At 40.7% G+C, this 15897-nt stretch overlaps 1 protein-coding gene across 2 annotated transcripts in view; it reads left to right on the plus strand.

Annotated features, from left to right (window-relative positions):
• STRIP2 (striatin interacting protein 2) overlaps positions 1-15221 on the plus strand; it is a 43449-nt gene extending 28228 nt beyond the window's left edge. The window contains exons 18-22 of one of the 2 annotated variants that reach the window (XM_061198040.1): positions 2500-2566; positions 9870-9974; positions 10873-11077; positions 12865-12943; positions 14993-15221. In XM_061198040.1, coding sequence (XP_061054023.1) covers positions 2500-2566; positions 9870-9974; positions 10873-11077; positions 12865-12943; positions 14993-15005 — 469 coding nt within the window. In that variant the 3' untranslated portion in view covers positions 15006-15221. Of the gene's footprint in view, positions 1-2499; positions 2567-9869; positions 9975-10872; positions 11078-12864; positions 13643-14992 lie in introns of those variants that run through there. The other variant, XM_061198039.1, reaches the window with a different exon arrangement.
• Positions 15222-15897: the final 676 nt, after the last annotated feature.

Genomic DNA, 15897 nt, shown 5'->3' on the forward strand with positions numbered 1-15897 from the left:
GGAGATATTGCCCCACCAGTCTGTCAGCACGGCCAGAAACTCCACCCTGGAGAGGCAGCCTACTTATATGTAGTTTAAAACACACAAACAGAACCTGAAGTCACGGGACCTGGATTCCTGACCTGGATCTGCCACTTGCTAGCTGTGTCATCTCAAGTGTAAGACACTTTGTTTCTCTGAGACACAGTATTTTCATCTTTAAAATGAGAATAATACCTACTCTGACTATATCATAGAGCTTTTATAAGCATTAGTTAAGATAAATATAGATGAGAGTGCTTTACTTTTCCTGTTTGGAGGAAGCCTTGGAGAATGGGTTTTTCCTAACTGCAGAGAGACTTGGGCACCACCCCCCCTTAAAAATGGCACTTATGGGAATTCCCTGGCCAGTGTTTAGGACTCTGCACTTTCACTCCGAGGGCCCGGGTTTGATCCCTGGTCGGGGAGCTAAGATCCCACAAGCCGCGTGGCACGGCCAGAAAAAAAAGACACTTAAGACATACTAGTTGGGTTACCAGGGAAAATGAAAGTGTAGGTCGGGCTGGGTAAGGGTCACAGCTTCATGAAGGTACCTGTGTGTATCAGTCAACCCTCTTAGTGATAAGGAACCATAAAGAGCTGGACCTGACTCACACAGAATGGGAATTTGTTAGGAGAAAATGGGCAGTATATCATCTCGAGGAACCTAGGACAAGATGCAGCTCTGGGCCTCAGGGTTGGTCTGTAGCATAAGGAGCCAAGGAAGCTCTCCACCTCCATCTATGGCCACCAAGCCTCTGTACCTCCACTCCAGTTTTTCCCCTCTTATTGACAAATAGTTTTGTCTGCTTCCTAGGCCACTTAGTGAAATATGCCCACATGAACTAAACATATTCCTGTGCCACTTCAGAGATTGAATTGGCTCTCAATCCCTGTTCCACATTCCCAGGGTTAGAGGCCCACCCTTGGATCAATCAACTGTGACTGGGGAGTGGGGTTCAGGAACTAAATGCCCCCTGTACCATGAGCCTAGAAGCAGGGGGCAGACAATCCAATAGGTGTCCATCAGGTTCAATTTGGAGTTGGAAGAGCGGTAGTGCCAGACTACACTGTTTGCTAAGCTTGGCCTGGATACAGTGGTCCTCTCATGCATTACCTGTAAGCTTTACTGTTGCATGATCTTGAGAACTTGAGCACCTACAGCTCGTTATTGCAGTTTCCTCATGGCTCTTACAATCTAGATATCCTAGAAACTTGTAACTTTATTTTATGCCCCCTTAGGCTAGAATTCAGTACAATGAGATTGGAACAAATCCATCCTTGATTTCCCACCCTCATTTCCTGGTTGCCAGTACCTACTTTGCCATGGGGCTTTGTCAGTGGGAGGTGGGTAGATAAGTAGATGAGCCAGCCAAGAATGTTTATCCTAATGGAGTAGTGCAGAGCCCTGGGAGAATCCAGTAGGTAGGTCCACTGCCCTCTCCTCTCCTACCTTGGTTCCCTTAGGTTACCTTTGTGGGTTTCTTGGACAAAGGTCAACATTTCTAGTCAAATAAATTGTTGCGTTTTGCTTGCATAGAAGTTTTGACTTTGAAATGTAGAGACAGGTTGAAGGAACCCCATATTCCTCTTTATAGCCTATGCTTTGCCAACATCCTTTACCCATTTCCAACTACTCTAGTTCGGATGGATTGGTGTTTAAAACCTTATGGAATGTTGGAGCCAGAAGGAGCATTAGAGATTAGCTAGTCTAAATTCTGCATTGTACCAGTGAAGAAGGGAGAAGAGGAAAGAAAGAGAGCTGTCATTTCGAGTGACCGTGTCCCTGTCATCATGTGGTGCCTTATTTCCCCTGCTGACTCATGCCTGCTTCCCTGGGCTCACCGCAGAGCCTCCAGCTCCCTTGCAGTTCCCCACTGTCTGTTTTGGGGGCAGATGCTATTACCATTCTTGAGCTACTAGATTGGCCCTGCTGCAGGAAGCTGCCTCTGTCTCAAGCTTCCTCTAGGAGTGGCTTCTGTGATCATTCCCCAGAGCTCCTGAGTTTCAGGAACATCTGGTAAGAGACACAGGAGAGGTCTTCATTTCATTCTCACATCCACAGGTTGTTATTATTGGGATGAGTTTGGGCAGCATCTCTGGGAGCACAATTTTATGTTACACGCATACACACAAGCATACACTTAAATGCAGAAACACAAATGCACACAAGCTTATGTATTCCTTTAAAGAAGGGAGGAGAAAGGTGGCTATACAGAGGCTCTCCTTCTGCTTTCTCTTGCCTCTGCCAGATAGGGGCCAGCCTGAAAGAATTCTATTGGTTCCTCTCATGGCTATGAGGAGAGGAGACTGGATCTGGAGTTGCCTGGCACCAGAACCCTCAGTTTCAGCTGAAATCACTAAGCAGTTTTGGAAATAGATGCGGCCTGCTGAAGAGAAATACCTCCTGCCCTTTCAGATATAGCCATTTGCTGCCATTGCCATTTACCTAAAGCCTGTCCTTATCTCTGCATCTTGCAGTATCTCGGTCCTGGATTACCCATGCTGTACCATCCAGGATTTGCCAGAGCTTACTACGGAGAGTCTGGTAAGCAAGTGGGGATTTGATACCCTTTGAAATTACCGGGTGGCAGAGGTTGGCATTTGCTCTTCCTTTTCTTCTCTAGCCCCCTAATGCCCTGGTTTGTGGGTCTCAGATCAGTAGAGGCATGTTGGCAAGAGCACAGAGGTAGTAGGGGTTTAGAGCTGCTGACTCAGTTGAGAAAGATTTGGAAAAGCTGAGCATAGCATTTTATAGAGAAAAGGGTCAGTGAAAAACACTAAGGAGGAGAGGGAATTTAGAAAGATAATGGGACTGAAATTGAGTGTGAACATCTGTGATAAATGGCAGGAGACTCTCTTCTGGTCTAGCCTAAATCAATTATCTGTCTTCTTTCTGCTGTGCTACAGAAAATACCCAGGGGTGTGTACTTCAGAAAATACCTTACCTAGGTCTCTCTGAGGCAAAATTCAATATGGCCACAGAAGGATGACCCAGAAAGTTCCTCATGCTGGAAACAGTTCTAGGCAAATCATAGAAGTCCCTCAGTTATTCTGAATCCCATGAAACTGACTGATGACCAGCATGTTGAAATCAAGTGCCTATCTCATCTCTACAGCTCTTTAGATATACCTCAGCCCATACCTTCACCCTGTTGCACTGTAATTGTTTATCTGTATCTGTTTCTCCATTTGACTGAAAACTCCCTAAAGGAAGAGATAGTATCATCTTCATTTTATATCCCCAGAGTCTAGCACCATGTTCAGTACATGGAAGGACCTTAATAAATGATCAGATGATGGCACCCGTGTGTGCCCCAACCCCTTGTCCCCCAACTTTAATACCTGCAAGATGTCACATCAGAGAAGTTTATTGTGCAAAAGTAGAATGGTACCTTCTGTGGCACAAGTTTTACAGGACCATAGGATTCTTGGCTGGAGGGGACCTGAGAGCCATTTGGCCAAACCCCCTATTTCAAAGATGAGAAACCTGAGGGCCCAGTGGATGAAGTGACTCGTCAGGTCCACACCTCATGACAGACCCTGAATTAGAGAAGGACCCATGTCCTGAGACACTAAGTCTAGCACCTTTTTAAGCACCGGGGCAGAGATTCCCTGTCTTACTTGGATGTGGTCTCAGCAGCCAAGGAAGCTGGGAGCTTCTTACCTCTGCAGAGAGAGGTAGTAAGTTGTCTAACCCTGTTTATGATGTTATTCAGTCTTTAAAACAACTGTATGAGGTTGGTATTAGTGTTTTATAGATGGAGAAGTTAAATAGCTGCCAAAACTTTATAGTTGAAAGTAGCAGAGCCAGGGTGGAGACATGCAGCCCTGTCATTCAGAGTTGGAATGAGGAATGCACTTTCTCACAGAAACAGTGGTACAGGGATAGCATTAAAGCTCTACTATTAGCAGGGTACTTCAAAAGGTAAAGTCAGCTTTTATGACCTGAATCAATTTCTTGATACAATGTGTTCTCTTTTCTCAATCCCATAAGTAGGAGTTGATGGGAACTAAACTTTATCTCTTCTGATTGACCTTTTGGGATATGAACAGAAATTTATTGAAATACTTGTTATGCCTCTGAGAAGACTTTATTGTTATCTAAGAGTAGGTAAAAGCATGTATCTATTCTTGATGAAAAACAGATTCATGCTAGGGATTCCTGTCCTTTCTGTGAAGCAACAGTGGCGCCTGGTGGTTTCATTTGGTAACCACAGATTTTTTTATTTTTTACTTGAACTTAGAAGTACTTCCCTGAGCTCAGTCATGGACTTAACTAGCAAGTTTACTCCACATAGATCCTCAGTATAGTGGTTTGTTTATCTAAACTGATGGCTTCTGCACTCAGAAAGGACTAGTGTTTATATGAGTAAGATTTATGTCTTTTTCAGGCTCAGTGAATTAATTGTAAGCACAGAAAATGTACTGGCATTTTAAGTGTATAGGATTTTCTTTAAGTAACATTTGAAATTTTTTTTTCTCTGACTTTAAAATTGATATATACTATTGCAGAAAATTGGGGAAATACAGAAACATACGGGAAAGAAAATAAACCACTGTTAATATTTTGCTACAGTTAACCATATATATTTATATATTCACTCATAGACACACACACACATATTATTTAAGAAAATAAGGACTTTACATGTTTCAATTCACATAGTAAAATCTAAATGTTCACAATATGATTTTATTAAACATTCTTAGAACATAATTTTTAATAGCTACATATAATATTACACTAATTTTTAAAAAATGATTGTTTTCTACTATTGTTGGGCATTTATTTCAGTGTTCTTTGTATAAATCCAAAATGAACATCCTTACACATGAATCTTTGACCTCATCTCTGATTATTTCCTTAAGATAGATTCCTAGAAGTGGAATTACTTGGCTAAGGTAGTCTTGATTCATATCTTCTCAGTTTTCTGTATTTGAACTAAGTTCAACTTCATTTGGAATTCCAACTACACATATAATGGACATGAAATAAAGGCAGAGTTAATGGCACATTAATTTCTACGGTCTTCTCATCTTGTCAAAATATCTAGCTCTACAATAGGCCATCTTTACTCATGTACTGAAGAGTTTCCTCACCTACCTGGTGCAGGAAGGCTTACAATTTCTAGATCTCCAAAAGTCTGTATTCAAATTCAATCCACTAAACTAGGAAAAAATTAAAATTAAATTCCAAACATAAGAGAAGGATGGTGAATGTATGATTGTGTGGAAGTTAGGTATGGTCTTTAGAAGGAGGTTGCTAGAGAAGGCAGTGGGTATGGCCTCAAGTACTGTAGGATGCTCAGCATCTGGGTGGTTGTTTAGAGCAATGGTATGAAAAATAAGGTGTGCAACATGATGCTTTAGGGGTGGGATATATTGGATCTTTTATATGTATTAATATCCTTTTTTATTTTATTTATATGTACTTTATAACATATATCATGTTATTACAACAATGCATTTATAATTTCTAACTAAACATACACTGTATTTTGGAGCCATTGAGTATCAGACCTAGAAGTTTCTTAGTATCTTGCCCAGTCTTACCCTCTACTGATATGGAAGCAGGTGGAGTGGTGAAGTGCTGTCCAAAGCAGAGGGTAAGAATTTGCATGACCTAGCCATTTGCAAAGAAATATTTGTCATTTCCTTTCAGATCTAGGCAAGTGAAATTATTAAGTTAATTCTTAAAAGGTAGTTCATTGCAAAATTCTTCAGATTTGGGTATGATTTATATTCAGAAATACCTATAAAAATATGTTCATGTCACTTAAATTTATATACCTGATCCTTTCATCTATCTTTATTAGTTTTTATAACTTCCTAATCCAGATATTTACAGATATTCCAGAAGATTTTTGTTATTGTTTTGATTTTTGTTTTCTTTATGTTCAGGTATTAAGGTCTCTAGCATTCCTTTTAGGCATTATTTAACCAGTGATTTGTGACCTCCTTAAATAAAAGTCTTTGTTTTGACATTCACCATCACTATTTAAAACCAATAACACCATTAGCATTATTGTTTCTCTATCCTAGACAAAATGTGAACATATCATAAGGTATATATCCATTTTTCATGAGGTATTTATACAGAGGAAGGACCATGGATAAATGTGTTTTTTTTGCATTTTATCAATTTTCCTGGTTGTCACCCTTTCTGTAATGGGGTGATTTTTTGAACTCACATGCCCAGGTCCTTCCCAGGGCACAAGTAGTTTGCTAAAGCTCCCCAGATGACTTTGAAATTTTCTTTTCTCCTTCCTCCATACCTCCTCACATCACTTTTGAGAATCATAACTCTTATGATACCTAGATCTGGGTCCTTAACCTAGCAGTAACTTAATCAGAAGATGAACAGTAAATAAAGACAAAGTGTTAGAATTCAGTAAGTACTGGAAATCTAGGTTCAAGCCCTGGTTGGGGCACTTACCATGTGACCTTGGCCAGACCACCTTCCTCTTTCTGGGCCTCAGGTTTTGCTTCTGTGGATAACAGAATTGGACTAGAACAGGTAAGTCTCTTCCAGTGCTCAGATTCTAACCAATCTGATTTCCTCAGTACAAAAGAAACACTCTGTTCTTCCTTTCCACAGTCATCTGAGTTAATTATCCACTTAATTGTCTTAAGCCTGTTTTTTTTAATGTATTTTCTTTTTTTTTTTAACATTTTAACTTTATTTATTTATTTATTTATTTGGCTGTGTCGGGTATTAGCTGCGGCACACGGGATCTTCGTTGAGGCATGTGGGATCTTTCGTTGTGGCGCGTGGGTTCTTCGTTGCGGTGCACGGGCTTCTCTAGTTGTGGCGTGTGGGTTTTCTCTTCTCTAGTTGTGGCGCGCAGGCTCCAGAGCACATGGGCTCTGTAGTTTGCGGCACGCAGGCTCTCTAATTGAGGCGCCAGAGCTCAGTATTTGTGGCGTGCGGGCTTAGTTGCCCCGCAGCATCTGGGGTCTTAGTTCCCCGACCAGAGATCGAACCCGCGTCCCCTGCATTGGAAGGTGGATTCTTTACCACTGGACCACCAGGGAAGTCCAAAGCATGGGTTTTTATTTGGCTTGGCTCACTCAGCTGAGCTATGGATGGATCTTTGAGAGCAGAACCCTTGTAGTGCCTTAGAGATGCTCTGAAAGTGTAGGATGTGGTTGCTAAACTGCATCTTCAGACCAAATGTGTATGCAAACAAATATTTATTTGTGAGAGTGGAACATGGGCAATTCTTTTTTAACTTTAGCTGGTTGAAAGTGAGTAAAGGTCTTGCTTTGGATACTGCTAAGTACCAGGAACAAGAGAATATAGCCAAGTGCTGCTGTTCACAAAATATATCCCCTTGCAGAAGTTTGCATCTTACTTAATATGCTGAGTCCTGAAAAAAAAAAAAAAGAGGAAGGAAGAAGGTAACCTGCTTTATTTAGTTAGTTAGTTTTATAAATTTATTTATTTGTTTTTGGTTGCTTTGGGTCTTCGTTGCTGCGCACGGGCTTTCTTTAGTTGCTGTGAGCAGGCGCTACTCTTCATTGTGATGCGCGGGCTTCTCATTGTGGTGGCTTCTCTTATTGTGGAGCATGGGCTCTAGGTACACGGGCTTCAGTAGTTTTGGCATGCAGGCTCTAGAGCACAGGCTCAGTAGCTGTGGCACACGGGCTTAGTTGCTCCGCGGCATGTGGGATCTTCCCGGACCAGGGCTCGAACCCATATCCCCTGCACTGGCAGGCAGATTCTTAACCACTGCGCCACCAGGGAAGCCCAAACCTGCTTTAAATGGACATAAAAAGAAAAAACTCTCAAGACAGGCAATTCTGAAAGGGCACCCATGGACCTAAAGGCTTTCTGGGAAAAAGATTATTTGTTGGGTTGGAAGAAGGGAGAAGGCTTGAGCAGGGCTCCAGCAAAGAAGACAACAAGCCTGGACTCAGTTCTCCAGGGAGAGCCACTGACCAGCATGTGTGCTTTCAGTGCCCACTCCAGGCAGCATCTGATGATGCAAGAAGTGGGGCTAGTTATAGACATCAGGGAAGCATTATCAGAGGGAAGGGCCCTGGGCAGGTGAGACTACCTTCAGGAGGGGACTGGGGTAGCTCTTGGGACTCTTGAGACTCAGCTCTGAGAAAAAGGCAGCCACAATCAGCATTCTCTCCCTCAAAACTTTAACTTGTAAGCCACAGAATTATTGAATGGTCAGAGATAAAAGGATCTTAAAGGTTATCTTAGTTCAGCCTCTTACAGGAAACAGGGAAATTACTTGCCTAAGGTGATACAGCCAGGGCTGAAGCCATAACCCGGGTGTCCTGGTGCCTACTCCAGTGCTGCTTCTCCAAGACCATGCCACTACTCCCATATCCCACAAGGGATGCAAGTCTTTTTATGCGGCTACCGTATTAGAAGTCAGGATGAAGAAAGCTCACAGCTGAAATATACTTACTTCTCTCTTATGTTTTTGTTTCCCCTGCTTCTTTTTAAAACATAAACATTTAGAAGTCTATCTCCTCTGTTAGCCGCACAAAAGGTAACATCTATAAAACCTGATCTGTTTTGCACTAGAGTGGAGGCTCCCGTGGAAGTTTCTCTTAGAACAAAACAGATAGCTTTCCTGGAACTAGTTCTAAACACAATATTGAACATTTACTAGAGAAAGAAGAACATTATTATTATTATTATTTTTGGCCACGCCGCGCGGCTTGTGAAATCTTAGTTCCCTGACCAGGGATCGAACCTGGGTCCCTGCAGTGAAAGTGCCGAGTCCTAAGTGCTGGACCACCAGGGAATTTGCAGGAGAACATTATTTCTAAACAATATTTCTGAAAAGTTTCCCTGCAACTTTTTGATCCTCAGTCTTATTTCTTTCTTAGGAGAGCCTAATATTCTCAAAAGTCTTGGCTGTTCATTCCACAGTTGATGTATGTCTGCCTTGCTTGCTTCAAATTAATTTGGGAGAGTAGGGGGTAATCTTCCACTCACCAGAAAGCAGTTCACTTCTACACATCTCCCACTCCTACATTCTCCTCTCACATTGTAGACATGAGAAATTTCCAAGATGTTAGTTTGACCACCAAGTGTGTTAATTGATTTATATAGCTTCTGACACCAGTATATAGGTGCAAGCCCCAAAACCCAGACTCTTATTTTTGTCCCTGAAAGATGTTTCTATGAGTAGTTACCTGTTTCTGATCTGACATCCATCTGTTATCTCTGGTTGGGTGCTCACAAGCTATCAAGAAACATTCAAGAGAAACACCTGGTTCCAATTAACCATCTGCCGTTTTTCCTTCCATGCTGGGGAATTAAGCAGTTTACTGCAGTATGGTTTGATAAAGGAGGGCGGAGGTTGATTTTTTAAAGAATTAATTGTAATGAATATCAGATCCATACAATATATAGGATTGGCCAAAAAGTTCGTTCGGGTTTTTCTGTAACATCTTACAAAAACGCGAACGAACTTTTTGGCTAACCCAATAGTTTGAAATCTACCAGAATAACTCTTAGCAATTATAAACATAGCTTACTTAAGTGCAGAGTATATGAGGGCAAAATTCTATCATCTCTTTTCTGATGTTAAAGCAGAAAGCTACACAAGAAAGCTTGCTTAAATGATGTTTCTATGTTCATGTACCATCTTTCTAGCCAGTACTTGCTCTAGGTAGAGTCTTCCAGGATTGGCAGCTGTGTGTTTTCAGATGAAGGATATTGCATGCCTTGGGGCCTCACTACGTGAAGAGCGGGATGGAAAGGAGGTAGCATTTCATATGGAAGGCCTCACCTAAACTGACCTACAGTGACTTCCATACTTCTGAGGGAAGGAATGCCTTATAGGTGTTGAGATAATGATGAGCATGCCTTATTACAGGAAGCTGGAGACAACAACCAGTTCTGCTGGAGGAACCTCTTTTCCTGCATCAACCTTCTGAGGCTGCTCAATAAACTGACCAAATGGAAGCATTCCAGAACCATGGTGAGTGGAGCTTCAGATCATGGTGTCCACCTAATTGGCTTTTTTTTATCTTTAGTAAATATGGACTTCTCGCTTTGCGAGCTTTATAGACAGACACTGAATGCTCCATAAGACTTAGCACCTCCTAATTCTGGGTACTTATTCTATGATAATTATTTACCGGTCCATTTCTTTTCAGGGAGCTGAATATGGACCCTCCCTCAGGGCAGCTCTGGTAGGGAAGTTAGCATTGTATTTTGGATTATAGTCACGTATCTCAAATGATACAAGTCTAAGATTATTCACTGCAGCAGTATTTGTAATCATGAAAGATTGGAAAAAACGTAAATGCTCATTAATACCAACTGGTTAAATTATTTATGTACATCCTTATAATAGAATATTAATACAACCATTAAAAGGAATGCGACGGTTCTGTACTGCTGTGGAATAATTTTCAAGATATATTGTTAAATAAAAATCCAGGACCTGCTGTATAAAAAAATATTAAAAAATAAAAATAAATAAATAAATAAAATTCAAAAAAAAAAATCAAGGTATGGAACAAGGTGAAAGGGTATGTAGTTGCTATCATTTTTGTTAATAAAAGTAACATACACACACATAGAATTATCTCCAGAAGATACACAGGAAACTGGTAACAGTGGAAAGGGGATGTGTGGCTGACAAAACTTTTTGCTCTTTGAATATTAGAAATTTTGAATTGTGAAATATAAATGGAGTGCTTCCTCTGTTCTTAAAGACTAAGTCTAAGTGGAGCTTGGACCATAGATTTTCCAAAGCTCCCCAGGGTAGTCTGAGGTTAGCCAGGTTTGGCTTAATTTGTCTGTGAGTTGGAAATTCCAAGAAACTTTAGATCCTTATCTTTCTTCATTCCTATCCCTCTTTAAATGGGCAGATGCTGGTAGTGTTTAAATCTGCTCCAATCTTAAAGCGGGCCCTCAAGGTCAAACAGGCCATGCTGCAACTTTATGTGCTGAAGCTGCTAAAAATACAGACCAAGTACCTGGGGCGCCAGTGGAGGAAAAGCAACATGAAAACCATGTCAGCCATTTATCAGAAAGTACGCCACCGCATGAATGATGACTGGGCTTATGGGAATGGTGAGTATTCTCAGAGCTTTTGACCTCTAGGAGTTGCCCAGGATTGAAACAAAACTAAACAAACATCTCTACTCTTTTGGTATGAATTGTTACATATTTTAGATGAGAAAATATATGATTATAGTCAGGTGCTGTTATAACAAACGTTAAGGCGCTGCTTCAAATTCCAGCACATACCCTGTCCCATGTAAACTATGAAAATCCATTTTATAAAACAAGTCAACTGAGGAATAATTACCCCTTTTCAAAACATTCCTTTAAGTGACAGGTTTCTCTGAGAGATTTTTTTTTTTTAACATCTTTATTGGAGTATAATTGCTTTACAATGGTGTGTTCGTTTCTGCTGTATAACAAAGTGAATCAGCTATATGTATACATATATCCCCATATCCCTTCCCTCTTGCGTCTCCCTCCCACCCTCCCTATCCCACCCCTCTAGGTGGACACAAAGCACAGAGCTGATCTCCCTGTGCTATGCGGTTGCTTACCACTAACTATTTTACATTTGGTAGTGTATATATGTCCATGCCACTCTCTCACTTCATCCCAGTTTACCCTTCCCCCTCCCCGTGTCCTCAAGTCCATTCTCTACGTCTGCGTATTTATTCCTGTCCTGCCCCTAGGTTCTTCAGAACCATTTTTTTTCTTTTTTTAGATTCCATATATATGTGTTAGCATACAGTATTTGTTTTTCTCTTTCTGACTTACTTCACTCTGTATGACAGTCTCTCTGAGAGATTTTTTTTAAAAAAAATAACGTTTTATTATTACAAAGCAGTTAAAAAATACAAGGAAGCAAACATTTTACAATATTACCATATTTATGCCATATTTGTACCATCCAAAGATCGCCACCAAAATCTTATTGTATGTTCATACAGATTTTTTCCTCTACATATACACATACATTTTATTTATTTATTATTATTATTATTTTTGGTTGCATTGAGTCTTCGTGCTACGCGCAGGCTTTCTCTAGTTGTGGCGAGCGGGGGCTACTCTTCGTTGTGGTGTGTGGGCTTCTCATTGTGGTGGCTTCTCTTGTTGTGGAGCATGGGCTCTAGGCGCGTGGGCTCAGTAGTTGTGGCACACGGGCTCAGTAGTTGTGGTGCACAAGCTTAGTTGCTCTGCATGTGGGATCTTCCCAGGCCAGGGCTCAAACCCGTGTCCCCTGGACTGGCAGGCGGATTCTTAACCACTGCGCCACCAGGGAAGCCCCACCTCATAATCTTAACATAAGCTGCATATAGATTTTTAGTGTGCTGGAGGAGGTTCCATGGAATCAGGAAAGTCTTCAGTAACTGGTTCATTCTGATTCTCCTTGTTGTGCCCCTTCCTGCCTCTTACCATTCCTGGAAAACTGTGATTTCGTTCAAGTGGGAAACTCCCATTCCTAAGGAAAGTTCAATAAAGGGAACTGAGTTGCTGTTTTGGAAAATATAATACATATAACTAGTAAGAAAGTGAAATAATGGAAAGGAAATACAATAAAAAGAAGTCTACCTCCCTCAGGGCCCTCATTTCCTTCTCAGTGGTAATCACTGTTAACCAGTTTCTAGACTCGTCCAAAGATAGTCTCTGCATATATAAGCACATGTATGTGGGCATGTGTATATTTTTTAAACCTGACTGGCAGCGTGTTATATACTTACTTTGTACATTGCTCTTTACAAAAAAGGAAATTCTGAGCAGTTGCATTGTTGGTATCCCATAGACCATGCTCTGTGCTAACAGGAGCGGTGTCCTGAGGTGTATACATCTTTTTCTTTCTAATCTTCCCAACACAGACATCGATGCCAGGCCGTGGGACTTCCAAGCAGAAGAATGCACCTTGAGGGCCAACATTGAGGCTTTTAACAGCCGCCGGTATGACAGACCCCAGGACTCTGAGTTTTCACCTGTGGATAACTGCTTGCAGAGTGTGCTGGGGCAGAGGTTGGATCTGCCTGAGGATTTCCACTACTCATATGAGCTCTGGCTGGAGAGAGAGGTTTTTTCACAGCCCATCTGTTGGGAGGAGCTGCTCCAGAATCACTGACTGAGCTCTTGTCAACAAGCATCTGATAGATGGGGGTTGGCTCCAATAAATGGTGCTCTGCCTACCCTGCCCACTCAGCCTTTGTTTCCAGCTCTAGGAGTGCTTGTCCAGGGTAGCGGTGACCCAGCCTTAGGACATCCAGTGTAGTTCAGGACTATTATGGGGGCAGTTAGTCCTGGAGATAATACAAGGCTGGCATCCTGAGTGATAACAAATTGATCTAATTGCCCTGGGGTCATTTGGGTGCCCAGTTGCCCTTGAAATCTCCTGCTGGATCAGCCCTGGACAGGCTCTTTTGTGGGACTGCTCCCTGCTTTAGTCTTGCCTAGAACCAGGCTAGCCTTTGCTGGCCCCAAAAGTGAGAATAAGTTTACTATGGCATTTGACTCATGGCATTCATCATAGGTAATGGGAAGTGCAGGTCATAAAATAGGGAGATCATTTCCTTCTTGCTCACCCTGGATTACCAGAGGTTTGGCAAACCCAACTTTGAAATAATGTCTGTATTTTAAATTTAAAATTCTGACACTCACCTCTTTCTCAAATCATTAGCTCTGAGATGATTTTTAGAGCAACTGCATCTTCTTTGTGAAGGATGATAACTTACTATTACCTAAATACTGCATGTTATAGAAAGGTATATTGTGTAGTGTTTTTTCTTTATTAAGAGATCCATGTTCAGTGTGAAAAGTATTTCCTTGTGTACTCTGTATAGGGCATGGAGTGCTCTGCCACAACCAGTACGAAACAGGCCTCCTCTAAGGATGTTTCATGTTTTTCTGAAACTATTTCAGTCTTAAAATGACTTGAGTACGTTGCAGAAAATTATTCTTTTCATCCAATTCATTTTTAAATGACAAGTTATCTACAGGAGGTTTTATTTATTGAGATGGCATGTCCATTTGTGCTCATGATCGATTTATTTTTTAATTGAATAGAACAGCGAGAGCATCACAGGTTACCATTTTTCTTTTTCTCCTATGTTGATTAATGATTTTTTTTTCCCTTTTTACTGCTAGCAGTTTCAAAGTGTCATGTGGGTATTTAGCAATACTGTTTCTACCTAGAAGTATTAAACATTTCTTTGAAAATATAAGGGTTGATGTACCAACCTGTTTAAACTTCTCCCTTTTACAGCAGAATCACAGTCTTCCCAACCGAAACATGGTTTTTAGAAAAGTTTCTGATTCAATCAGGATCATCTTATTTCTCTTCTGTCCTCAAAATTATGGCATGTATACTTTCAAGCTTTTTTACTTTAAATGCCCCCACCCTGCAACATGGACGCTACTGAATCTTTTTTATGATAGCACCAGGCCACTTTAATTGTGCCAGGAGGTCTAGTCAAAATCAGCTTATTTACTCCATCCTTTGTCAACCACAGTCTCTTTTGAAGTCATGATAGATTGCTAATGATTTCCAAAGGAACTATACCAAAATTCTGATTATAGCTTGAATTTCACCTCTTTGTGCTTTACGGGTAGCAGGATTTCTGTTTTTATGGTGAGGTCATGAAGAATATAAGTATGTAATGGATGAAACTTAAAATAGTCTGTAAATTTTGTCTGAGTAGGACAGCAGTCCTCATTGCAATTAAAATAATTTACTGAGTATATCATTATTGAACCCTATTGAACCCTATTAACCTATGATTTTAATGTGATTTAAGTGAAAAGACAACTTTCAAGGAAGGAACAATTATCAGTCTATTTATTTTGAATAAATAGTATATAGTATTTAATTTAATCAAGAACAGATAAGTTATCCTCTTAAAAATATGCATGTGAATTCTTTCCAAGGCATAGATGTATGCTAAGCTTTAACATTTCATATTTTTTAATAAATCTTCTCTAAGGGAAAATTAATTCTCATTGCAGATGGAAAAACTGAGGCACCCAGGATAAATGATTAGTTTCAAATCACATCATTTTTCTACTGACTTTCTGGGACTAGCATTCAGGTACTGATAGCCAGCCCCATATGTTACAGTAACTGATTTGAATCTCCCAATTTGAGAATACATGTGTGTGGTTAGGAATAAATCAGAGTAACCAACCTCCAATGGTGATTACTGTTACAACATAGAAGAACATTATTTGAGTGATTTATAAAGTAGAAGATTTTTATTTGTGAATATTTCAGTAAAGTTTGTGTTGATTGTTGATAACACTGTTTCTCTACTGAAGCACTTTAATAAAAAGAATTGAACTGGAGTTAGAAATTTGGTCTTTAACTTCTTCAACACAAGAGAATCTTAAAGACATTAGATCTAGAAAGGAAGGGTATAATTAAAGAGATGAATATATAAAATCTTGTATTAGTATTCCCTGGGGCTAGACTGATATAAACAACTGCAAAATCTCAGTGACTTATGACAAACCTTTTTCTCTTGTTCTTGGTTCTGGCAAGCAGCTGCAGCTCTACTCAACTCAATTGACTTGCTAGATTAGCTCTGCTCTGTATGTTGTCTCATTCTGGCACTAGGCTGATGGAATAGCCCTTACCTGGGACATACTGTTCTCATAGTGAAGGGCAGGAGCAAAAGACCAAACCATACCACGAAAACACATTTAAAGCTCCTGCTTGGGGACTTCCCCGGTGGTCCAGTGGTTAAGAATCCATCTTGTAATGCAGGGGACTCGGGTTCGATCCCTGGTTGGGGAACTAAGATCCCACAATCTGCGGGGCAACTAAGCCGGCGTGCTGCAACTACAGAGCCCACACGCTCTGGAGCCTGCGTACCGCAACTAAGACCTGACGCGGCCAATAAATAAATATTTTT

The sequence above is a fragment of the Eubalaena glacialis genome, chromosome 8 (genome assembly GCF_028564815.1).
Source record: "Eubalaena glacialis isolate mEubGla1 chromosome 8, mEubGla1.1.hap2.+ XY, whole genome shotgun sequence".
NCBI classification, from domain to species: Eukaryota; Metazoa; Chordata; class Mammalia; order Artiodactyla; family Balaenidae; genus Eubalaena; species Eubalaena glacialis.